This window comes from Callorhinchus milii, unplaced genomic scaffold (genome assembly GCF_018977255.1).
Source record: "Callorhinchus milii isolate IMCB2004 unplaced genomic scaffold, IMCB_Cmil_1.0 Scaffold2, whole genome shotgun sequence".
Taxonomy (NCBI): domain Eukaryota; kingdom Metazoa; phylum Chordata; class Chondrichthyes; order Chimaeriformes; family Callorhinchidae; genus Callorhinchus; species Callorhinchus milii.
In genome coordinates this window covers 96,213,496-96,240,736 of record NW_024704743.1, presented here as the reverse complement: position 1 = coordinate 96,240,736, position 27,241 = coordinate 96,213,496, and the positions used below count along the sequence as shown (strand labels likewise).

General features: G+C 43.1%; 1 protein-coding gene across 1 annotated transcript in view; it reads right to left on the bottom strand.

The window, feature by feature from the left end:
* The window catches only part of si:dkey-22o22.2 (neural-cadherin), a 134,376-nt gene extending 107,655 nt beyond the window's left edge, over nucleotides 1–26,721 (bottom strand). Inside the window, exon 1 of the mRNA XM_007888374.2 lies at nucleotides 25,821–26,721. Within this exon, the coding sequence (XP_007886565.2) occupies nucleotides 25,821–26,721 (901 nt within the window). The remainder of the gene's footprint in view (nucleotides 1–25,820) is intronic.
* Nucleotides 26,722–27,241: the final 520 nt, after the last annotated feature.

Sequence of the window (27,241 nt, the reverse complement as noted above, 5' to 3'; positions counted from 1 at the left end):
TTGCTCATCTATTTGCAAATGATCAAGATGGACACCAAGCCCTGGATATATGAGCATGTGCTCACAATCCCAGATCCCAGACAACTTCCAGTTAACCCAGCCTCTCAGCCTCTCAGGAAGGTGCTGAGTTATTTACTGTGTCAAAGGCAGCAGAGAAGTCAAGGAGAAAGAGGAGGCAGAGAGAGCCCTGGTCACAGATGGAGATGATGGCAAAAGCGACTTTGACCAGAGCTGTCAATGTTGTGGGCAGGGTGGAAACCAGGTTGGAGGAGCTCGAGGAGGGAGAGCTGGGAAGACTTATTCAGGACAGTGACCTTGATCTTCTGGAGATCCAAGTCTAATGCTGTGTACCAGGCTAACTCAACACAAACTGCTTCATCCAGGTGCTCATGTGAGGTCCTTTGGCAAATAGACATGTCCAACATGAAGTTCGCTCTACCTCTAGAGTAGCTGCACCTCGGACCGTCTCATGCGGCATTCCTCAGGGTTCTGTCCTTGGTCCCCTGCTCTTCAATATCTATATGCTCCCTCTTGGTGACATCATCCGCAAACATGGGGTCAACTTTCACATGTATCCGGATGACACCCAACTCTATCTCTCTGCCTCCACCCTTGACTCCAGGACCACTGCTGTCCTGACAGAATATCTGCTAGACATCAAGTCCTGGATGAGAGCTAATTTTCTTCAGTTGAACATAAACAAGACCGAGGCCCTCCTGATTGGTTCCTGTCAACACCTTCACACCTCAGGCGCTGACAGCATCACCATCCAAGGATGCACACTCCATCTTACTAAGTCTGGAACCTTGTCGTCTTGTTTGACCCTCAACTATCCTTTCTACCCCACATCCGTACCATGACCCGCTCTGCCTTCCCCCACCTCCGCAACATCTCCTGGCTCCGCCACCGTCTCACACTGCAGGCCGCCAAAACCCTCATACACGCATTCATAACATCAAGGCGTGACTATCCAAACTCCCTGCTTGTCAAGCTCCCCAACTCCTTCCTCCATAGGCTGCAGATCATCCAGAACTCTGCAGCTCATGTCCTCTCTGTGAAAGCTCTGTGAACCTATCATCTCCATTCTCACCTGACTCCACTGGTTTCCCATCAAACAGAGGATACAGTTCAAGATCCTGGTCCTCACCTTCAAAGCCCTCCATGGCCTCGCTCCCCCTACCTCTGCAACCTGCTAACCCCTACCAACCTGCCCACTCCCTCCGCTCATCGGGCTTAGACCTGCTTCACGTCCCCTGCCTCCCTCGCCCCACTATTGGCGGGCAGGCCTTCTGCACTCACCCACTGGAACTCCATCCCACAGTCCCTCCGCCTTGCCCCCTCCCTTGCCTCTTCAAGACCCATCTCAAGATCCTCCTCTTCGACCGTGCTTTCGATCACCCTGCTTACCTCCCTGCTGTCCACCCTCCCCAATCCCGACCCACAGCTCGAGTCCGAAACATTGATTGTCCAGGCCTTGGGATGTCCTTCCAATGTGAAAGGCGCTATACAAATGTAATTTTGTTGTTGTTCTAGAGTACTCAGTTATAGGTCAGTGTAGGCCAGAGCCCTCCCTACTGCAGTCGCTTCCCCAGTTTACCACAAATCCAATTCACTGCCTGGTCCTGGCCTTTGACTTTATGAATGCCTGAAGGAAACCGCCTCCAACACCTCACATACCAGACATATTTCTGATTGATACATTGTGAATGTTTAAATTTTAATTTCACTTTGGACCCCAAATGTCCTGTCATGGCTTCCAGCTCCCCATTTACTCTCTACATATTGAAACCAGCCATCTGATGAGCTTGATGGCAGCTCTTTCTCTTCAGCAGTGCTCCGTGTTACAACAATGAATTTAGCAGCAGTGGGTAGCACATTCCTAGGAACCTATTGAAAATTAAAATCAGCCTGACTGTTAATGGTTTACATGCTTGAATAGACAGCTTGTGCCTTGGAGTAGGGGAATTCAAACTGATTAAATCACTCGCCTATCACCTCTCGGTTAATCATCTCACCCCTTATCTTTCTCCCCATCCACAAACACACACATGCAAATCAAGCAGAGAATCCATATGCTCACAGGAGTGAGTGCTAACATCATAGCTCCACAGGACACCAATACAATACCAGCTTCCTCTGGGGTTATTGCACAAGTCATACGTTCCATGTTCAAGCTCCAGGAGGTCACAATGGGAGGGCAATGGACTGCCTCCCACACACTGACATTAACAGAAATCAGCAAGTTTCAAACTCGTGGATTTTAAACCTAGGTTTAAAAGGGCCTACAGTATAGCAGAAAGAACTCAATAATAGAGTAAATAAAGCAATGTGGAGTCACTGGAATCTCCCACCGTACCTAGACTAGTTCACTTCTTCCTTCCTCGGACTCACTGAACCTGTGCTGGGGGAGCTCTGCTTTGTTTGAGATGTTGTCCTTTGGATGAAGTGTTAAACTGAGATTCTGGCTGCCAATTCAGGTAGACCTTATAGATTCCATGATCTGCTATGTGCAATTGGCTGCCGCGTTTCGCCCACCAATATACAGTCAATTCACTTTACAGTATATTTTTCTTATTATTTTTCTGTGAAGCGCTTTGAGGCATCTAGAAGACATGAAAAGGGCTGTATCAAATGCAAAGATTATTATTATTATCTTTCAAAAAGAGAAAGGATTTTCTGCCAGTGACCTGGCCAACAATGCTTCACCTCATGCTTGTTTGTGTGACATTCCCACGTGCAAAATGGTTGCCACATGACTACACCAGGCAGTAATTGCTGTGAAGTGTTTGGAGACATGTGTGTGAATGTATCTGGGTGGATGTGAAAGTGTATGTGTGCCTAGTGATAGTGGGTCGTCCGTAATGCTGCCCAATCTGATTCTTGGGTCAGGTAACAGGTAAATGGGTTCCATTACTGCTCTAACTGAAATATTAATAATCCTTCCATTTGATATAACGCCTTATCAGGTCATGGAGACAACAACAACAACTTGGGTTTATATAGACGTCACAAAGCACTTCACAGAATATACTGTAAAGTGAATTGCCTGTATATTTTATGGGCAAAACGTGGCAGCCAATTACGTACAGCAGTGTCCCATAAACAGTCGTGGATTGAGTGACCAAATTATTTTATTTATTTATTATCTCAAAGGGATTATTACCCCTGGAAAGCGATCGCCCAACCCACTAACAACAACAACTTGCATTTATATAGTGTCCTTTATGCTGGAAGGCATCTCAGAGCGCTTAAACTGGATTTCTACTTACTGCCTGGCAAATAGATGGGTGTGGAGTAAGGAAACTTGTTTGGGGTTTCGCCCCAATCGAGAATCGAATTTGGGTCCTCTCAATTAATAATAATAATAATCCTTGCATTTGACATAGTGCCTTATCACGTCTTCTAGATGTCTCAAAGCGCTTCACAGAATATACAACAACAACAAAGAAATTTGCACTTATATAGCGCCCTCCACGCCGGGCGGTGTCTCAGAGCGCTTAAATATACTGTGTGTTTTGTGGGTGAAATGCAGCAGCCAATTGACCACAGCAGTGACTCACAAACAGTTGTGGAGTGAGTGACCAGTTTATTATTATTATTTTTTTTGAAGGGATTATTATGCCCGGAAAAGTGATCCGCCAATCGACTAACAACCGGGTTCCTAATTACTGCTAGGTAAACAAAGGTATATGGAGTAAGGAAACTTGCCCAACGTTTCACCCTGCTGGGAATCGAACCCAGGTCTCTCACTTGTGAGATGAGTGCTCTAACCACTGAGCTACAGGACTCCACATTGCGAGGCGAGCACTCTAGCCAATACGCTACAGGACTCCGCCAATCAGGGCACGCCACTCACTACCTAACTTCAAAAGTTCAGCTGCCGGAATTGCCAAATTCCTCACCTTTGCTAAAGCGTTTAAATTTATTGGTTTAATAAAATGTCCAAAAGAAGATTGTCAATATACTTTATCTTAACCTACGAAATTCAGACTCGATTTACACAAAATTTCACATATCTACTCTAGGGCTGCTTTACAAGGACACACGTTGCCTGCAGCACTTGTCTTGAGAAAGTTTCTTTTATTAAATAAAAAATGATGTGGATCTTTGAAAGAAGTCTATTACTGAGGATTTTGCTGTGAAGAATTCACTTGAGTTGGGTGTTTTGAGGTAGTGCTGTGGGTAACAGAGATTGATGCTGTCTCTTTATACTGTAAAAGTGCTAGGACGAAAAAGTAGAAATTTATAATAATCATCAGTACTATTATTCAAATTTTGACAGATGCTGAAAAATGATCTGAAGTGTGATGGGAAAAATATTCCTTTTGCCACCAAGTGTAGTGATTTTAATGATGTGTGCAAACCATTGAAAAATCACAATAGAAATTCACAGTTGGGAATATCACATGCAGATTACAAAAAATTGTGATCTTTATTGCTGCAGCTTTATAATGGGTAACCAGAAACAAATCGATCGCTGTTTTTAGTGATCAGCCTACAAATAGACTCCCATCATCAGACTCACTCACCAAACCAGGTTTGGAACCAGGTTTGTTTATTTGAAAAACAGTGCTCCGAAATGCTATCTTGCGTGAAGGGTGCTATGAAATGCAAGTTGTTGTTGTTATTTTTCATCTGGAGCATTTAACAACCTTTATCACAACAATAAATGTATTGTCACATAAAAGTTTTGCCAGATATGAAATAGTTAAAAGGAGTTTTAACTATTTTAACCACACGCCTAATAATAATCCCTCCAAAAAACAAAACAATAATAAATTGGTCATTTTCAGTCCATGACTGTTTGTGTGACACTGCTGTGTGCAATTGGCTGCCGCGTTTTGCCCACAAATATACAGTCAATTCACTTTACAGTCTATTCTGTGAAGCGCTTTGAGACGTCGAGAAGACGTAAAAAGCGCTATATCAAATGCAAGGATTATTATTATCATTATTATTATAGTTTTGCCATAGTTGGGTCAGCCTGTTTCTTGAGTTTCTTCTCAACATTAGGCACCCAAAACAGAACTTTTTTTAAATGAACTGAACTGAAAGTTAAAGTTCTTTTTGAAACTTGAACAGTTGTGAAAACTCGGCTCTGCAAGTTTATTCCGAGAGTAGCTAAATCATAAGAACCAGAAAGGTCTCAAGTTTGATTTTTTGATCTATAATGAGTTAGCTGATCTCAGATGAGCTGGTATTAAAGATGCTACAATTGGCCTCAGCTTTGGTTTGAGACAGAGAAATCAGCTGCCTGCGTTCCTCTTTCTTGGCCACAATCCAATCGCTGTATTTCTCGCTCTTTCCCTACTCCCTCCCAGAACATATGTGGACCCAAGGAGGGGGGCAGGAAGGGATTCAGCTGCAATGGCTCCAAATGGCTGAATAGCCTTGGTGCTCCCTCGCAAGGTTTATGCATAAATAATAGCCATCTGGGCGAGGTACCAGGGGGCACCCAATGCCCAATAAACCTAACACCAATGAGAGAGAAAGGTATCAAAGGCCTTCAGGAGAGAAGGGGAGGAAGTGGTTTGAGGAATTAATAATTAAAGTGAACCTCCATTTTTTCCCCCATTCTATTAATTTCTTTCAATAGTTTAACATATACGGTAGTGACATCATCAGGGGAATTGGCTCAAGCAGCACGAAGGCGCTGAATTAATATCAGCAGAGGCAAGTGTTAGCCCAGGGCCCTGGCAATCCTGTCACTTCCACTGTGTGCATGTCAATTCAGCTCCGCCACACAAACTCCTCCGAGCCAGCTCCACTGATGATGAAACAAAAATATTCAAATGTTCAACAGAAGTAAAATAGGCCCAAAAGGTTTACGAACAACAACAAGAGCTTGCATTTATTTAGTGCCATTTACTAAATGCAGTCATTGTTCCAGTTAGATTTTGTTAAGGGGGATGCTGATGGTAAGCCAGGCTCTTTAAGATGTGAATGCTTTCCCCTGTGCTGTCAATTGCTGTATCTAAATAACCTCTTCGACTTACATTCAGCAAACTGGTTTTAAATTTATTTTTTCTCTCCCGTTCCTGTGCTCAACCCTGCTTAATGCTCTTCAGCCACAGGCTCTTTGAACAATCATTGTAACAATATTCCAGTAACATCGTCAGAGGCAATAATTCAAGCTGTTTGATCCTACCTCCTTTTCAAGATCAAAGTGAAACCATTTATTCTATTAGCCATCTTAAAAATTCACTCGTACCAGGCAACCAACAGGTCTGTGAACTAAAACAAAAATGCTCACTTGGTAGCACTCTTGTTTCTGAGTAAGAAGGTTGTAGTTCAGGTTCCATGTCGGGACTTGGAACTCCTACAGTCTAGGCTGACATTTCATTGCAGTGTTGGGGCTGTGCTGCATCGTCAGAGATGCCGTCCTTCAGCTGAGATGTTGAACCGAGGCTCTGTTCAGGTGGACATTAAAGATCCTGTGAACCTACTCAAAAAGACAAGGGAGTTTCTCCTGATGTCGTGGACAACAATCTTTTGTCCACGTAGATTGGATTAACGTCTTATCCAAAGGACAGCACCTCCAACAATGCAGCACGGCCCCAGCACTACAATGGAATGTCAGCCAAGACTAAAATACAGCACCCACCTACCCCCCCCCAGTAATGTATTGGAGTGTCAGTATAGATTAAAATGTGTTCAAAGTCCTGATGTGGGGTCTGAACCCCAACCTCTGTCCCAGAGACAAGAGCACTACCGACTGAGTCAGGCTGATATAAAGTCATGTAATCTGCTGGCACTCAGTGACTAGATTCAAAGATGGAAATTGTCCATGTGGGCGAGGTACTCTGAGGATGACCAGTGAGATTATTTTGCGGGGTGGGGTGGGGGGTAGGAAAGAAAATTGAAGATGGGGGAAAAAAAACAGAAATGAGAGAAAGCTACATGCAGGGCATCACCCTTTATCGTCCTGTTAATGAGTTAAAGGATCTGGTTCCATGTATGAATGCAGTGTGGGCAGTAACAGGTTATTACAGTAACACTGAGGTTTCCGTGTCTAAGTGAAAACATTTTCAAATGGTTAGGAATGCTGTATTGTTAGGCTACTCAACACTGAACAGCCTCTTTTAATAAGAAATAACTTTGCCATCAGCAGATAAAAAGCCCTCGGCAGCTCTGCCATTCCTTGTAAAATCTCCTACTGCTGCAAGAGATAAAAACTGTGTTTGCTTCTAAGTTTAATCAAGGAGCCATCCCTATGTGCAAGAACGATACTGTCCATATGATTTATCTATGAGGAGGTACCCAAAGGCCAGGTTCTCAAAATGTTAGCCTCTAAATATGCTGCTTCCGTAAAATAATGTTTTCTTTTTGTGTGGGAATTAGGTAAGCCAGAGATCAAAGGGCAAGGCCCCTACCATTTCACAGGGTTTAAAACACTGCTGCTGTGAGGAAAGCAGAGCAAGTCATGGCCTTTGACCAGCTGCAGACCTTAGTTTGTTCAAGAATATATCTGCTGATTGCTTTTATCCCCAACATATCAAATGGTGCCACAGGATTTTAGCTTCCACTTAAACAAGGCAGACGGGTCCTTAATTTAACGTTTCATCTGATAGATGGAACCTCTAACAATACAAAATTCCCCCAGCAAAGCATTAGAGTGACAACCTAGACTGTGAATTCAAAGTGCCAACATGAAGCTTGAACTCATAACCTTTTAACTTGGAGATGGAAGCCCAACCAACTGATGATATTGATCAGAATACAAGCCAACTTTTCACTTCGAATTTTTCCCATTTGAAATGGTGATCAAAAACCCAGATTCACTAATCTGTGTTGTTTATAATGAAATATTTGTCCAACTACTAAAAATCGTTAATCTTTGCTTTTTTAACAGTGTGCCACAGTAAACTTTGTTTATTGGTTAAAGTGTAAAAGCATAACATTTGTAGAGTCTTGTAGCTCAGTGGTTAGATGATTTGCCTCGCGAGCAAGAGATCTGGGTTCAATTCCAGGCAGGACGAAATGTTAGGTAAGTTTCCTTATTCCACATGCCTCTGTTTACCTAGCAGTAAGTGGGAACTCAGTTGTTATTTGATTGGCAGATCACTTTTCCGGGGGTAATAATTCCTTGAAAAAAAATTGGTCAGTCAATCCACGACTGTTCGTGGGACTCTGCTGTGCGCAATTGGCTGCTGTGTTTTGCCCACAAAATATACAGTCAATTCACTTGACAGTATATTCTGTGAAGCGCTTTGAGACATCTCAAAGACATGATAAAGCGGTATATCAAATGCAAGGATTATTTTATATTATTATACCATTTCTAAGTGCTAATTAAATCTTTATGTACATATGTTTCTACCTTAAGTCTAACATTGTCAGTTGTTCTTCTCTGTGAGCTCCATGTAATTCACTCGATGATATGGGCTAAGTGCTATTCTCCTCTCTTGAATTTGTCCCTGTATGCTTTAAGTAACTCTAATGCAAGTTTAATTTCACTCTAATTTCATTCTACATTTTTAATAATATGTTATTTATACTTTGAACATTGCATTACAGTTATTTACAGGAGCACATTGAAATGAGAGACAAGAAGTACGCTGCTGGAGAATAATGAGAAAGACAGATGAGACAAAAGGAGTATTTAACACTTTCAGTACCATGTGCAATTGATAACTGTTCACCCAAACTGACGATCACTGAGAATGCTTTTCCAATGTAAGAAAAGGTTTAAGGAGGAAATAAGTTATTTCTTATTAAAACAAAATCTGTTCAGTGTTGAGTAGCTCAAAACTTTTGTACCGCAGCTTTGGCAAAATAATAATAATAATTTTGTCCCATCGATTCCTTCAGGTGAAGGGAGTAGAGAAAATTGGAGAGGGGGAGTTGATGCAACAAAAAATCTTATTGTTATTCCTCCATTTATTTCTGTGTTGTGTGTTGCAGACACATTGATTATTGAGCTTTCAATATATTTTCAACAGCAGCAAAGCAAGCATTAGAGCTCACGTCATGATCCCATCCCAATCTGCAACTATCTTACCCATATATCAGAGCTTTGGGTCAGGAAAAGGTGAGAGCTTGTCAAATTCCAAACTTTAGAACCTGGATGGAAACCTTCCCTCACATTCCACTTCGTCTTACTTCTTAAGATCATTTTGTCTTAAAGTTTAAGATTGCGCAGCGATGTAGAAAATTCTCAAATTCAATCTTAATTTGAAAGGCATTTGTTTCAGCGGTTCTTTAAAAGAAACCGTTTCACATTAACACTGAATCTAAGTTTGCATAATTTTGCATGATCTTAACTTTTGACAAAATTATCTTACAGGCCAAGATTAGACAAAATTCAGGCTTCAGCTAGTCAAATGTACAAGCCCTGTGGACACAGTCTTCACATGTCAATTCTCACAGATCTTTCTGTTCCACAGACTAACTGCAGATGACAGAGCAGACAATGTGATCGGGTTTGACTCCTGACACTTCTCATACAAGCTATGAAAGCCCAACTGCTCTAGATTACTCTTGATTGCTAGGGGTGCCAAGCCCTCTTGCCCATGTGGAAATCCTCAGGTGTGAGCCTTGGCAACGATGACCCTTGTCCACAACCAATGTCTAATATGCATCTCCAACAGTGATGAGTGTGAGAGCAGTTCAGAGATCAAGAATATGAAGAATCCTTGTCTGATTTTTCTCTTTTCTATCTCTACAAGTTAAATTGAGAAATAATGAATACATATCTAATTGTATCATAACACTGAAGATGTCAACATCATGGAGAAAAGTGTAGCACAGATTGCAAGCCTATTTAAATAATAATAATATAATCATAATCCTCACATTTGATATAGCCCCTTATCACGTTATTGAGACGTCTCAAAACGCTTCACAGTAATGTGAATTGACACTGTAACGTGAATTGACTGTTTACTTTGTGGGCAAAATGCGGCAGCCAATTGTTAATAGCAGTGAACCATAAATAGTCATGGATTGAGTAAGCTTTTTTTTAGGGATTATTACCGTCAGAAAGTGACCTGACAATTGACTAACAACTGGCTTCCTACTTACTGCTGGGAAACAGAGGACTCCGTAGCATAGTGGATAATATATACTGAAAAGTGAATACTGTAATATACTGCACTAAATACACAGAGTTGTGTTTATTCGGGGGAGTAATAGGCATCAAATTAGGTCACATCTATAAATCAAAATATGGCTTTGTCCTTACAATTTGACAGAGGCTGTTGTGCTCTTTGAGGAAATATTCTCTCAGGAGGCAAAACGTGTAAAGGAGGAATCTCTCACCACAACGTCTTAACAATAGACACATTAATTGCAACAGTACAGAAACAGGCAGTTTGAAACATTGGTGTTTTTCTCCACATGAGCCATTTAATCCCATCCTCTTGCTCACTCCCAATATGCTTCCATACTCTTCGTCTTCAAACACTCATCTAATGCTCTTTTAAAAGGATTTATTGTCTCTGCTTCCATTATGATTTGTGGCAGAGATTTCCATTGATCCACCCACCCTTTGTATAATAATCATCTTTACATTGTTAGAATATCTTTCACATCAAGAGGCCTGTCTCAAAGCCCTCCACATATTGTACCGTAAAGTACAGTGACTGTATTTTTGTAGGCAAATAAAGCAATGTTTTCTAACCTCCACTTTAATTATTTCTGTGATTTTCTTAAATTTTTGCGCCCTCTCTTTCCTGACTAACCAAGAGGTAGAAATAATCTACAACTATACCCCCTTGATAATCTTGATAATCTCTACCAGGTCATCAGATAATCTCCCTCAACTTCCTCGTCTCCAGGGAAAACATCCCTAGCTTCTTAAGTCTCTAGAATTGAAAATCCATTCACTTTTTGTGAGTACCTTGCAATGTAATCGTATGGTAACACTTCGTCTGAGGTATGTGCAACATGAATTAAAAACAAACTGAACTTTCTACCAGTACCATACAAATAGATACAGTTTTCATTTATTAATAATGAATGCATCGCACTGCAATAATCCTGTGAAGCGAGGGATAAGGAGGAGGCAGGGACAACCATGGTGCGTGGTTCTCAAGTTGCCAAAAGCCATTACTACTGTAGTTCCATAGTGCCAATGCCAAGGACTGGAGCCAGAATCAATTTTAATAAATCTTTGCATTTGTTTCCTCTTGAAGATAACGCTTGAAGGTATTTCTTGATATCCTCAGATCTGTGACCAATTGGGTTAGGGACATTGAGGGGAAGTGAGGAAGGGCAGGCGACCTGCTCCAAAGTACAGGAGAGTGGCCCAAGGAGGATCCTCTCTCCCTCCCAATAGAGATGTGCCTGGCCTCTGCTCAGCATTCCCCCAAGGCCATTCAGCTGAGCTCATCTGTTTTGTATGTAGGAGAAAGATACCATGTGTTCAACTGATAATTGAGATTCTGTCCTAGTCTGAGCCCACACTGGAAAGTGTTGTTTCGGATGGCTTAAAATTGCATTCTGCCCACACACACAAAGACACACACGCAGACACACAAAGATTATTGAGCGGCTGAAGCATGTTAAATCGGACGTTCTGCTGGAAATAATGTTGTCCCAATTATCATTTTGCATCTATTAAACAAAATCGTTCAGCATTAATCTAAATATAGAGGGGAAAATACTGGCAGAGTAAATATCTGTAAAGGAATGGTTCCATCAACCAGAAAACCATTAACTGGAACCGCAGAACTGAACATTGTCGCAATTTGCAAGTCGTCCAACACATAGTTGTTAGTCATTCTCACTGTGCAAGAAGTGGAGTCACTTTAGCAAATTTAAGGGTCTAAATATTTCCCAACAGGATTTCTCAATAATGAATTGATTCATTATTGAGAAATTCTTGCTGAACTATGGAAACGATTCTCCAGAACTAGATCGCATTGGTGAGGGCATTGTATGTCGAGTCACCAGAAGGAGTCCCCATTTGCAAAACTCAGGTTCCTTATTAAGAAATCCTGTGAAGAAATATTGTAAGCCAGACACCTTAATGTATTATTCCTTCTTTCTCAAAATTAACTGGCAATAACCACTGCTGAAGTTTTCCATTGATTTGAAGACTTTGATTGATTGGGCAAAAACACAATGAATCATTCAGCTGTAATTTACTGATCACTGCCATCTCCACCTCATGGCTTTCCTATTACAGACAAAAGTACAATCTGAAAGAGAATAGCACTGGTCACAATGATTCAGGGACAAAGCCAGCAAAGATTAATGACATGACACGGATAATAGTAAATATGGAAGAAATACTGTCTGCAAGATAGCTTGACATGAACGCAATTGTGACCTGCACTCCTCCACGACATTGGTGTATAGGCTGTCAAAAGGGTAAAGGCAGCACTGAGCCACACACACTAGGAAGTCGTAGATTTAAATCCTGCTCTGTGCTGAGCTAGCTGATCTCAACTAATTCAGCAATCGTAAGACAATAATTGTCTTCAATATCCACAATTAGAGTGGAGAAATTCAGCTGCGATTCCTATTCCTGATCATCATACAGAAAAGCCCATGGTGGAATCTCTGTGTACGTGTTTGATGTTGTGTGTGTATGCTGTGTGCACATTAGGTAAGGACAAGATTGGCTTTGGCTGTGCAATAGCCTGCCAACATCATTGCCAAGGGCTGTACATGAATGATGGCCACTTGGGTGAGATATTTGAGGGTGTCCGGTATCTATGGAAGCCGAGTGGAAGAAAAATGAAGTTAATCCTTAGGACTGGGAGATATTAAAGAACAACTGGCAGAGGGGAAAAAATGAGATACAGGGAGTATGTTTTATGAACTAATGTTGACAGAAAACAGCCAACTAAATATTAGGGTTCCCTGATGGTATGTGAGTAAAGTAAAAATAAATGTTTCATCATGTGGTGTGCTACAATAACAACAACAACAACATGGATTTATATGGCACCCTTCACACCAGGTGGCATCCCAGAGAGCTACTAAGCGATGTACATGAAGAAGTGTCCAAGGTTCAATTGCTGCTTTGTGCTGAATTACTTTATATCAGCCAGGACAGTGGAGGATGCAACAGATCCCCTGAGCTAGGGAGTGGGCAAAGCTAAACTAAAGTCCCTGCTCCTAATTGCTGCCCACCTACACAAAATGGGCTTGGGTGTGTGTTAGGTGAGAAAAGATCAGGCACAACTCCCCTCACCATGAATGGTCTACTGACACTTGCTATCTGGGCTCACATGTGAAACATAACCACTTGGGTAAGCTATCAGATGGCTGTGAGAGTCTGTGGTTATGTACCCAGCAAGAGTTACAACAGGCACAAGAGCAGAAAAGATAGAGGGCAGAGGAAAGTGCAATGTTCAGTGATCCAGGAGTGTTAAATGTAGCTGTACTAATGTTCGTGGCAAGAGGTGCTGGGTGAAGGTTTCTATTGACAATTCTCCTCTCAGGCAGAGGCAGTGAGCAACACACAAAGAGGAGGCTATCCTGGACTTATCTCACACGTCACAAGGGTGCAGGTCACTTGGCTACATTCATGGCAAACAATGTGAAGAACGGCGATTGAGAAATGAAAAATAATTAGAAGAAACAAGAAAATATCAATGTAAGACTGCTGTTATTATTTATAATTCAGAATAATTTCTTCAGTTTTACTGTCACAAATAAGCAGCCTTTCTCCTCCTTGTCACCATTGTTCAATTATTAGTGTCATAGATTCAATTATATCCACATCCAGTCAACTCACAAAACCATTCTGACATTGGCAGTTCACAAGTGAGGAGGGCTGGGTATAATTTGGGGAGAAGATTTAAGAAGCAGAATCAAAATTGTTTCTTTATATAATGCTCAGATGTTGTTTTATTAAAGAATCCATTAACAGCCTAGAATCTGAAAGGGTCTGTACTATGTCAGAGTTACTTTAATCACTTGGCCTTTGCATATGTATTTGACGAACATCTTATTGCCATCATGCAGCGTACAATTGTTTTTCACATCACAGAATGACAATTACTGATGCACAGAAAGCAGATATTTGTGACACTGTGTTTCCTCCTACACAGAAAATGAAATTCATAGCATTGATTTATTATTTATACCTGAAGGTGTGGGAATTTTGTCGAAAGATTCTCCCTCATGCCCAAACTGTTCTGTGTGCTGTTAGAGGTAAGATTCTGAAACCAAGAATCTATCTAGTTTCCTGTGTGCAGTTTTCAGGACTCATGAGTGATAGAAAAAAGAACAATGCTGGAGAAACAGCTTTCTGTCCCTAGGTGTCTCCAACCATGCTTTGAAAATATGATGTAATAAAATCTGCTTCTGACATCTAGTGGCTGAACTTTAATACTGCATGTCTCTATTTTTATTGTATTTACCAGCAGTTTGGTCACAGCTGATTATTTGTAGTGTCCCAGTCAAATGTCAACTTCCAGTGGACAGATGGCCAGATCTAACATAGCTTGCGTATATACGTTATACATGTCTACAAGGTGAAATACTGAGATGGCTGTTGAGATACTTTGCACAACTCTACAGTCTGGGTCCTTCACCTCAAGAGAGCCAGTTTCAAACCCAGCACAAAGAAAGCATTGAGCATCTCCCATGTCAGTGTTCAAGATAGACACATCCAGATCAATTTCAGATTGGCCTGGAAAACCATTTGGCCTTAAAATTTAAGATCATGCAGAACAGTTAAAATGTTTAAATGTTTTATTCTGCCTTAATTTGGAAGGCAGTTCTTTTAAGAATTACAGAAAAAACAGTTTCCAAATTAATATTCAATTTTTAAAAATCCACAATTCTGCATAATATTACATTTTAAGATAAAATGGTCTTAGAGAGTAAGACTAGGTAAATTTGTCATTTATTGAATTCTGAGTGTGTTCAGCCTGGCGCAGTGGTAGCACTCTTGCCTTTGAGTCAGAACGTTATGGGTTCAAGCCCCACGTCAGAGTCACATAGTCTAATTCCAGTGCCTTGGGACGACCTCCCGACTTGAAAGGCGCTATACAAATGTAATTTTTGTTGTTTGTTTGCTGTAAACTGACACTCCAATGCAATGTTGGGGGTGGGGGATGCATTGTTGGAGGTTCCGTCCTTCGGATCAGATGTTTAACTGATGTCCTGTCTAACTGTCCAGGTACATTAAAGATCCGATAGCACTATTCGAAAAGAGAACGGAGCTTCTCCCGGTCTCCTGGCCAACAATCCCCCAAATAAAACTGGTCACTCACTCCATGGCTATTTGTTGGAACAACAACAACAACAAAATTACATTTGCATAGCGCCTTTCACGTCGGGAGGACGTCCCAAGGTGCTAGACAGCCAGAGTTTCGGACCCGAGCTGAGGGTCGGGGTGGGAGAGGACAGTGGGGGAAGCATGGAGATCAAAAGCACGATTGAAGAGGAGGGTCTTGAGGTGGGTCTTGAAGGTGGCGAGGGAGGGGGCGAGACGGAGTTACTGCGGGATGGCGTTCCAGAGGGTGGGTGCAGAGTGGCAGAAGGCTGACCTGCCGATAGTGCGGCATGCAAGACGGGGGACGTGAAGCAGGCCAGAGCCTGCTGAGAGGAGGGAGTGAACAGGATGGTAGGGGGTTAGGAGGTTGGAGAGGTAGGGGGTAGCAAGACTCTGGAGGGCTTTGAAGGTGAGGACCAGGATCTTGAACTGTATCCTCTGTGTGATGGGAAGCCAGTGGAGTTGAGCAAGGATGGGGGTTATAGGGTTATGGAGCCCAGTGCGAGAGAGCACACAGGCTGCAGAGTTCTGGATGATCTGCAGCCTGTGGAGGGAGGAGTTGGGGAGGCCGACAAGCAGTGAGTTTGCGTAGTCTAGCCTCGAAGTAATGAAGGCGTGTATGAGGGTTTTGGCATGAAGCAGTCTCAGAGCCGGGCGATGTTGGACTTTGTTGTGTGCAATTGGCTGCCGCATTTCGCTCACAAAATATTTTACAGTATATCTTGTAAGCGCTTTGAGACGTCTTGACAACGTGAAAGATGCTAGACCAAAAGCAAGGATTATTATTATTATTCTACCAGTCTTTAAAGCAGTCAGTAAGCATAGAGCCCAAATACAATTTGAAAGAAGTGTTAGTTCTGCTGGGCCAAAATAGGCAACCAAGAAGTTATACGTGTCAATTTGATGCAATTTTTTTTAGATTGGTTGTCATGGAATTACAGAAATTTTAGCTAGACTCTGAGAGCTCTTTAATTCTTGATTTGTGCAATCCATAAAGAGCAACTCAGTTTCAACCCTGAATTTAATTGCAGCTGTATTCACCAAAGTGCAGTGACCTCAATAGTGAGGACGATAGTGAGCGGACTGTAGGATTTCATCAATACTGAAGCTAAAGTTGCTAATTAGCTCAACCAGATCCAGCACCACTGGCCCCACACCGCATTCTCTAACGATGGGTCCATTGCTGAGCCCCAGAATCACAAGCATAACAAAATGTGTGTTACATTACCATAGTTAATGCAAAGTAAAGACTATCAGTAAACACAAGATTCTGCGGTTTATATCGGCAAAGTCTCCTTTTATGCACAAATGTCTTTCTTTATTGGATTATAAGAACAAAGATAAAAGAAGTGTCCAATAAATCAACTCACGGATGAGACTCCGAGGCTGTTTAGAGAACAAAGTTAAATAAAAAACAGATGTTGCAAACATCTAAGGGCACCGTTTGCAAAGCATAAACACCTGAATGATTCTGTTTAAACCCTTAAGTATATTTTAAATACATACAGTATACAGAAGTTTAATATTTTCCAATAGTCCAACAACGAATAAATTGACATGAATTTTTGAATGGGGAAGGGGGCAGAATCAGGAATCAGCTCCAGATACAGGCAAGTAACAAAAAACAGGGATTCTTTGAAAAAATGTGAAGCGAAGGAAAGGTTTAGTCTGTGTTTCCGTCAGATAATCTCTTCTTTGAAGGAGACTGCTTTTATCTAGTCATCTGCATCTCGTTAGAGAGTTTTACTATAAATAAAAGAATCTGCAGGGTTGCAGAATGGAAAACCTGAACATTTCTTCACTGTCGCACAAGAATTTGAATTTTTACTTTTTAAAAAGAATACACTTTTCCCTAATAAGTAAGTACCTATGGTGTTTGTATCTATAATTGTTTGACAGGAAAACAGTGGCAACTCAGCCTGCGGGTGAGAACCTAAGAATTAAAATAGTGAAACTTCTCGGATTGAGCAACAAATCACAAGTTGACGCTTGTAAACACGTTCAAGAGAAGCATTTTTAGGAAACAATGTTTGGGGGGAAAAAGCATTTTCTTTCATGCAAAATTGTCATGTGACATCAGGGATAAAATAACCCGAAAATCCATTTCAGCACAGTCTGCATTGTCACACTTTGTGTCTGCATACTAATGAAAAAAGGTTTGACAAAACAGCTTTTTGTGAAGACACTAGACCTTTCAGTTCTAATTTAAATAACCCTTCTTTGCAAGCAGGATTTATGTTAATTGCATTTTGTATTAAGACCCTTTTTTATCCCCGATGGCTTAGCGGGTTTATCCAGTGAGTTGCTGAACCTTATAGAGAAGGTCTTCAGATCCAATCCCAGGTTGTGCTTAGTTACCACTATCGAATCAATTGGCCTCAGCACCCGGAGTTAGTGAAGGGGACATCAACCAGGGTAAAGGTTTTCATTCCTGATTCCCATCCAGCCTGTGTATCAGCCTGGCTCAGTTGGTAGCACTCTTGCTTCTAAGTCAGAAGGTTGTGGGTTCAAACCCCACATTGGGACTAGGAATTCATCCAGTCTAAGACGATACTGAATGCAGTACTAGGGGTGCATTTCATTGCTGGAGGAAATGTCCTTCAGACGAGACATGAAACCAAGACCTGTTCAAGTGGATGTTAAAAATCCCATGGCACTATTCGAAAAGAGAAGGGAGTTTGTTCCTGTGCCCTGGCCAACAATCCCCCCCCATAATAAAATTGGTCACTCACTCCATGGCTGTTTGTGGGACACTGCTGTGCACAAGCTGTCTGCCAGGTTCCTCCACAAAACACACAGTCACTCCACTTTACAATATATCCTGTGAGGCATTTTGAGACATTCTCCTGAAGTGAAAGTGGTATAGCAAATGCAGGGATTATTACAAATAATGTTATCCAATAATCCCTGCTAGAGGTGCATAGAAGGTGCAGGCTTGGTTGAAATCGCCCTTCTTACTGACATTGCAATTTTTTTTGGAACCAAAATTGTGCAATTCACCAGCAAATTCATTTTAAAGGTCAAGAACAAATGACCATCTTGAAAGCTGGCAAAGGTCATTTGGAAGCTGAGATTTTGTTTCCGCCCTTTTTATTGGACTCTTTGTGCCTTTTCTCAGTAAAACCCAAGGTCGCAACAATGAGGTCAGCAAATGGACTGAGGAATTTTGATCACATTAAGAGGTAAACCTCACTAGTGACATTGGATTACTGTACTATATCAGTAAAAATAATAATAACAGTGCTTGCATTTTATAATAATCTAGTGCTTTATATATCACATATAATGTCTTAAAGCACTTGGGTTGGTAGCTAATTTGTAAACAGCAATGTCGCACAAACAGCCATGAAGCAAATGTTCAATTTTTTATCTGCAGGATTGTTGGCTGAAACGTTAAGAGAAACTCCTTTTTCTTTTTTGAATAGTACTATGAGATCATTAATTTCCATTTGAACAGGTAAGAGCCTTAGTTTTACATTCCATCTGAAAAACAGCATATCGGATAATGCAGCACTAGCTCAGAATTGTATTGGAGTGTCAGTCTAGACAAAGTCCAATGTGGTGCTTGAACATATGCATCTTGTGACTCAGAGGCAAGAGTGCTCCAAACTAAACTAGACTGACACTTGATCAAATGAAAAAGACTGCATAAAACTGATCATATCAGTGTACCTTAAGGTGAGTTTTCAATTGACTTTTTGGCTGACATGTATCTTCATGGTTTATATTTAGGAAGGTTGCAAGTAGTGTAGTGGAGTTCAGTTTGCCAATGCCTAATTTTCAACCTCAATAGCTATTTGACTAAGGCAACAGATGGAAATTAGTGGTAAATGTCTTCAGTAAGAATGGGGAGAGAGAGAAATTTCACAAGAGATAATAGTAGATTTAAGAAACAAGATAACAATGAGTAGAAGAATCAGCAAGGAGAATGTGTTTGCACCTGGACTTCCTTTAAAGCAGGATTTTATTCTGTTCTCTGTACAATGTTACTAAACAGCATGTTAAATCCCCCCTGAGTCATTATTTACAAACCAAAGACTTGTGGAAAGGCCAATATTTAGCAGCTAATTAAAAACAAATAGACCTATTTGAATCTGAAGCTTGCCTCTTCATCTGCAGTGTGTGTGTAAATTCAGCCGAGTCTTTGCATTGGTTGGAGGCAAGATAAAATAACCTTTCAAACACATGCGTTGGTAGAGTGAGCAAAATCACTACCAGAGGTAAAGAAAACAGATAAAACAGGTATTCACAAAGAGATCGTATTTTCGAAACATTAATGAAGCCAATCTGACAGAACTGGTCGAAGTTCCAATTTGAACGAAACATGAAATTGACATCAATCCTGTATTGTAATTTAACCCCGTAAATCAGGCTTCCATTCTTTGAAGTTAACACAAACTCACAATCGCACAAGTCCTCGATCTTTAGATCTCTGCCATTATTTAATCTCTCCCATTAGCATCGTCCTGCCTGTCCAACCTCTCTAATAAAATTCAGATTAAGAAACGCTCACAGGCTGTTCTAATTAGCTCGAGATTTATTTCTTTGTTTCTGGGCCGCTGACAGTTTGAAGATGATTATCCTGCAAATGCACTCATACAAATCAAACTACCCGCCTGTGTTCAGTATGTGGAAGGGTTTGATGTGAATTAGTTACCAATGAATTGAAAGTTATTGCATTCACTTGCTCAGTCACTCGTCCTCCCCTGGGCTCATCATATTTAACTCTCGCAAGGTCTCGTTCTAAACCCAGATCCACCCTCCTGTTAGTTTCAGTAATGACTCAAATGCATGTGGTGATGTCGATGGTTTCATTTCACTGACTGAGAAAATCTCTATGTATTTTCGCGCATTTTCCCCATGAAAATCTTCCAATCTGAGAAATCAATTGAGATGACAAGCGATCTCCAGTATAGTACACAAACTGGGGCAAAGACGAATGAATGGACATTCTGATAACCTTGGGAATCTTTGCAACCAGTGACTCATTAGCGCCACCTCCACTGACAAAGGTTGAATGCACAATTTCAGATCGACTGCAAAAAGATGAACTGAGAAATGCATTAATGCTGGAACTGTTAAGGAAGAGGTGCAGTCGGTAAACTTCACAAATGAATGTCAGTCAAATCCCCTGGCGAAGTGAAGTGAAGCAAACTACAACACGTTCTTCCATCCCATAAAAGACTTCACACCTTTGGTTGGTGTTTGGAGTTGGTGAACATTTTACGTTTCTAAGAATATATTTTACAGCCCCGCTCAAAGACAAAATGTTGTATTAATTTTGGACTTTAAAAATAATAATAATAATCCTTGTATTTGATATAGTCCCTTACCACATCTTCAAGACTTCTCAAAGTGTTTCACAGAATATACTGTAAAGTGAATTGACTGTACATTTTGTAGGTGAAATGCAGCAGCCAATTGCATACAACAGTGTCCCACAAACAGTCGTGGATTGAGTGACCAAATTATTATTATTTTTTAAGGAATTATTTTCCCGGGAAAAGCAATCCGCCAATCGACTGACAACCGTTGCTACTTACTGCTAGGTAAACAGAGATGTGCATTTCGCCCACAAATATACAGTCAATTCACTTTACAGTATATTCTGTGAAGTGATTTGAGACTCTAGAAGACGTGAATAGTGCTATATCAAATACAAGGATTATTATTATTATTATGTGATGATAAGGAAACTTGCCTGATGTTTGGCCCTGCTGAGAATCGCTTGTGAGGCGAGTGCTCGAACAGAATGGATCGGCGATCTGACAGATTGGCGATACATTCAATAAAATTGGATGAAAAGACTGAAAAAACAGCACAAGACAGTCCTTTAGTCTGAATATTTAGCTGCTACAGGTACCGAACATTGGGAACTTGCTGAGGATGTCCCAGGGTTTCTCACCTTTTTTGAGTAAATACTGTAGTCAGAATCAGTGATAGCCACCAGCCGCCACCCAAATCTAACCAAGAATAAGCAAAGATCATTAATTCATTCATTCACCAGTCAGGTAGAAGTAAAGGAGTTTGTTCCAGGTTTACTGTTAGTGACACTTTTACTGAATCATTTCTGACTCTTGCACAGTATTATAGTATATTTGCTGTCACGTTGTTGCCCCTATAAAGTCATTATGCTCCAAAGAGTAACTGATTGTGTGAGTTGAGATGTTGCTTTGTGATAAGAAGCTATATCCAATCAATTATATTAAAGCAGTTAATTGGTCTGAGCCAGAGTAAGAGTTGGAGTGCTACAATTGGGATTAGCACCCTGGCAATTAGGAAGGGAAAATCAACCAGCTATCGATTTATATCCAATGGCACATGCTCGTAAATGACCTTATAAGGATAAGATTTGGCTTGACTGGACTACTGACACCCATTATCTAAGCTTCCACTTGATGAAATAACCTTTACAGTGCCTTATCTTACTTTAAAATATTTGAAACGTCTCAAAGCCTCTCCAATTCATCATCGAGTGTAGTGACTGTTTTTATAAGACAAATATCACAGGCATTTTGCTCACAGAAAAGTCAGTCATGAGGGGAAGAATAATAATGCTTCAATCATGCTGGAGCCCAATTGTGCACAACAATGTCTCACAAACAACCATAGAGTGAGTGACCAATTTTATTTGGGAGGTTTGTTGGCCAGTAGCACTGCCTCAGTCTTGGCTAGCTTCAGCCAGGTCCCAAAGGGCTGCCAATGTGTTTGGAAACAAACCCAATTTTAGAAGAGGGGCAGACTAAAAGGGGAAAGTTGCCACAAAAATATAAAGAATTGATTTGTCAATTGTCATAACCATGAGTTATTCTTCCTCAATTGATTTAAAACCAATGATAAATTGTTGTTGTCTTGGAAAATAACAGGTCGGTTCTGTTCATTTAAAATTCATTTCATTTAGAATAATCTGGATGTAAGATGAGCCGCAAAATTGATTTAGAGTGAACAAGACAAATTCCTGGGCATACAATATGCTTGCAATGTGGGTGCTTAGATACAAGATGATCACATACAGTATTGTATTGCCTTCCTCTTACATGAAAATGTCAGTAAGATAATTAATAGGTAATTGTTAGTGAAGATCACCAAACAGAAAAAATATAGACACTCCAAACAATGATATCGCAAAAGTTAAACAGAGAATGTACAATAGAGACAAGCAGTTATAATATTAATTCTACAGTCAGGAAGGGCTAATAACTAAGCATAAGTGTGCACATCCATGGAATTAACTGCTATTATTGTTTCTATTTATACCAACTACTATAGGCTTAATTTTGTTTTAAATAAAATAATTAATGTAAGCTTATTTTGTTGCACATTAATAGGATTACAAAGAGGTTAACACTGCACAGTTTTAGATCCAGCCATATGGCCAATGGATGAGTGACATTTTAATTAGACACCACAGAAAGGCTCAAAAATGCCCAAGTCAAACAGTCTGTCAATAAAATAACCACAAGGACTGAAGTGTTGGTGGTATCTAATACTGGACAGACTATTAAAACATCAAGACTATGTGGGACACTGCTTTATGCAATTGGCTGTTACATTTCACCCACAAAATATAGTCAATTCACTTTACAGTATATTGTGTGAAGAGCTTTCAGCCGTCTCAACGACACAATAAGGCGCTATATCAAATGCAAGGATTATTACATTATTATCACAAGTGCTTGTAATATTTTCAGTTGGTGTTCAATAAAAATGATAGATTCATTGCGCTCAATTCAATGATGTTCAATTAATAGAGATCACTAGCACATTTAGCAAATATCACTGGCACAATTAAAACATATACATTATTGCAAAGCAGGCTGAAAATGTATTGGTTCAGAACAGTTGGGGTGAGTAATTTGTGGTGGGTGATTAGATGCATACATATTTGATACGTGAAAACTATCACATCACATACCTTATACTTTCCCTCCCCCATCACTATACCGATGCTCCACGTTAACCTCACGAATCTAACACAAAACTGTGGAAATTTTGATATCGGAATCAAAATAGACTGTCTCACCAACTCATTTTATTCCCCCTTCCCCATACGCTGCTCAAGGAAAGCAGAGCTCTGTACACACACCGCACATACACTTAAAGCTTTGCTCCTTGGTCACTGACTGACTGACTGACTGCTGGTGACATGTTGGAGTCCTGTAGCTCAGTGGTTAGAGCACTCGCTTTGCAAGTGAGAGACCTGAGTTCAATTCCAGGCAGAGGGCGAAACCTTGGGCAAGTTTCCTTACTCCACACAGAGCCTAATAATAATCCCTCCAAAACCAAAACCAATAATAAATTGGTCATTTTCAATCTACGACTGTTTGAGGGACATTGCTGTGCGCAATTGGCTGCCGCATTCGCCCACAAATATACAGTCAATTCACTTTACAGTGTGTTCTGTGAAGCGCTTTGGGACGTCCTCCCGACGTGAAAAGCGCTATACCAAATGCAAGGATTATTATTATTATTATTATGTGTAATGCCAGAAGAGTCAGCAGGGCAGGGCAGGGCAGGACAGGGCACAGACAGGTCAGTAGCTCACTAGGAAACTTAAAGCTGGTCCAGTGTTGCACTAAACAGCTGGTGGCAATTGGGGCGAAAATATGGCAATTCATACAATATGGAATCTGTCATGAAATGCCGTATTTTGCCCTTATTTTCCGCTGGTTGTGTGATGACACGGAGTTGTGCTGTTGCGATGTGATTTGCACGCTGAACCCTGCCCAAACACTCAACTATAACCACAGGGTTAGTCAGCAGCCTGACAGGAGCGGTGGGAGGCCGTGCAGGAAGCTCTCAGATCACTCCGGCTGCGGTACAACTGCAGTTTGTAGAAAGCTTCCAGTTGGGGATTGTACACAGTACAGAGTGAGTGAGAGAGAGAGAGAGAGACATCTCCCCCCAAATAAAAAAAAGCCCCTCTCTTCAGCAGTGAATGAGTTAAGTGTTGTAAAGTTCCTGGACTATTGCACCATTCCGCTCGGCAGATCTCAAGATGTTTCATGCTGTTTCTGCTGGCCATTAGCCAACTTTCATGATCAACTCAGCTGGACAGGGGAGAGTCGAGGCTCCCTATTGCTGAAGACTTGGCCCACCAAGCGCACCAAGCCTTGGGAGTCACCGCCACCTCCGGCGGCGCTTCCACATAGTGCGCTCAATACTCGGAGCGCCTGAGCCCCGAGACTGCCCCCCTTTAGGCCGCCTCACCATCTCACATCTCAGCCATATTGCACTGGAACCTCATCTTGTGCTACCCGCAAAGCAGTAAGTGTTTTGCATCAACGCGGAAAGTGCAGTGATAAGTGCACTTCCACTTCACAATCTATCAGTGACTCTGTTGTATGTCTCCCGTTCTATAGTGTACAACAACAACAGTAGCAGCAACAGCACATTATATTTACATAGTGCCTTTCAGGTCAAAAAGATGTCCCAAGGCACTGGACAGTCAAGGGTTTGCACCCAACCTGGGGGTTGGAATCAGGAGAGGTGGAGGGTAGGGAGGGTGGCCAAAAGCACGATCAAAGAGGAAAGTCTTGAGACGGGCCTTGAAGGAGGCGAGGGCAAGGCAGAGGGATTCCTGAATGGAGTTCCAGAGAGTGGGGGCAGAAAGGCTGAAGGCCTGACCACCAATGATGGGGAGGGCAGGGGACACAGAGCTGAGGGAGCAGACAGGTTGGTATGATGTTAATACCAAATCCCTGACTGTCCAGCGCATTGGGACGTCCTCCTGACCTGAAAGGCTCTGTACAAATGTGATTTTGTATTGTATTGCAAATAGGTGGTGCCTCCAACCACGTTGAGTGTCTCCCAAATGGAAACCTCTCAGTCCCAAGAGGCAATTTGTTTCAGCACTGAATCACAAAGCTAATTCCCAAAGTAAGTTTCGATCAGGGTTTCCTCCAGAAAAAAAATCACTCTCACACACTTCCACTCACAGTCAGAAGTTGTACTACCAGAAACGCATAATTTGGAAGCATTAAACAGCCAAGTGCATAACTGGGTTGGAATAATGGGGATGGATTTGTAAAATAGCCGAGTAGCTGTGATTGCAAGATCATCTCACACTGTCAGAAATGTCATTATAACCCACTGAAGGCCGATTAAGATCAATGCATCCGACAGAATCGATGAAAACCAGTGTTGTAATGAACACTGACCGTGTGAGTGAGCGGAATGAGTGAGTGAGAGTGTGAGTGGAGTGAGTGAGTGAGAGTGTGAGTGAGTGGAGTGAGTGAGTGAGAGTGTGAGTGAGTGGAGTGAGTGAGTGAGAGTGTGAGTGAGCGGAGTGAGTGAGTGAGAGTGTGAGTGAGTGAGTGGAGTGAGTGAGTGAGAGTGTGAGTGAGTGGAGTAAGTGAGTGAGAGTGTGAGTGAGCGGAGTGAGTGAGTGAGAGTGTGAGTGAGCGGAGTGAGTGAGTGAGAGTGTGAGTGAGTGGAGTGAGAGTGAGTGAGTGAGTAGATTGAGAGTGAGTGAGTGAGTGAGTGAGTGAGTGAGAGTGAGTGGAGTGAGTGAGTGAGTGGAGTGAGAGTGAGTGAGTGAGTGGAGTGAGAGTGAGTGAGTGAGTGAGTGAGTGAGTGAGTGGAGTGTGAGTGGAGTGAGTGAGTGAGTGAGTGGAGTGAGAGGAGAGCGATAGCCACTTACCCTCTTGGCTGTTGACCTGGACGGTGATGTGCAGAGCCTCGGGGCTGCGCAGCCTCTCCCGCAGGTGCACTTTGCCCGTCTCCCTCTCGATGTGGACCGGGGGGTCGGTCGGAGCGATCACCTCAAACCAACGCCCTCCAAAGGTCCGGTCGGGGACGGCGAGGATGACATCCCCGACGTTACTCTGCTCGGACACCGTGACCGAGTGGAACACGTCCTCGGCCGCTGCCCTGGTCCTGGTCCCTCTCCTGCTCCTGCGGGGCTGCAGGTCCGCGGCTTTCACGCTGACCATCACCGCCAGGGGGTCGCTGACCTGCGGGGGGGCACCGCCATCCCGGCCGTCAACCACCAGGGCGATGGCTCTCACCCCGAGCAGAGAGCCCACCAGCAGCACCTGCCCGGTGCCCGGGACCACGAACAGGAGCGGGTGGGGGAGAGGGGAGCGGTACACCAGGTCGGCGGTGCCCCGCGGGCGGTCGGTGTCCGCGGCCGTCACTCGGGCGATCTCCGACCCCAGAGGGCACGTCTCGTCCACCTCCACCCGCGGGGCACCCGACGCGCCCGCGGGGCTCCGGCCGCTCGGGGTGGGGAGGGGAGAGGGGCTGAGCGTCAGGACGTACCGCGCCCCGAGCTGCCCGCCCGGGGGGTGGGCGGGGACGGGGGTCTGGGGGAGCCGGGGAGCCCCGTCCCGGTCCCGGTCCCCGCCCAGGGCAGGGCGCGCGGTGCCGCCGAACGGGTGCGGGGGCCGCGGGCCGGGCACCGGGGTCCTGGGGGGGGTCGGGGGGGTGGGGTGGGGGGTCTCGGAGACGGGGCCGTGGAAGGCGGCTCCTCCGGTGCTGGAGAGGAGGGAGAGGCAGTGCAGGAGGAGCCGAGCGCCTCCCGGAGTGTCCGCGGGAGCCATCGCTCCGGTCCCCCCCCCCCAACCAGAAGGGGGTCCCCGGTCCTGGGACGGTTCTCAGGCAGTTGCGGGCGAAAGGGAATTGCTCACTGCGTGAAACAGAGAGAGAGAGAGAGAGGGGCTGTGAGGCGGAGAGGCTCTCCGGTTGGGGTGAGAGGCTCTCCGGTTGGGGTGAGAGGGTGAGAGGCTCTCCGGTTGGGGGTGAGAGGCTCTCCGGTTGAGGGTGAGAGGGTGAGAGGCTCTCCGGTTGGGGGTGAGAGGGTGAGAGGCTCTCCGGTTGGGGTGAGAGGGTGAGAGGCTCTCCGGTTGGGGGTGAGAGGCTCTCCGGTTGGGGGTGAGAGGCTCTCCGGTTGGGGGGTGAGAGGGTGAGAGGCTCTCCGGTTGGGGTGAGAGGCTCTCCGGTTGGGGGTGAGAGGCTCTCCGGTTGGGGTGAGAGGCTCTCCGGTTGGGGTGAGAGGGTGAGAGGCTCTCCGGTTGGGGTGAGAGGGTGAGAGGCTCTCCGGTTGGGGGTGAGAGGCTCTCC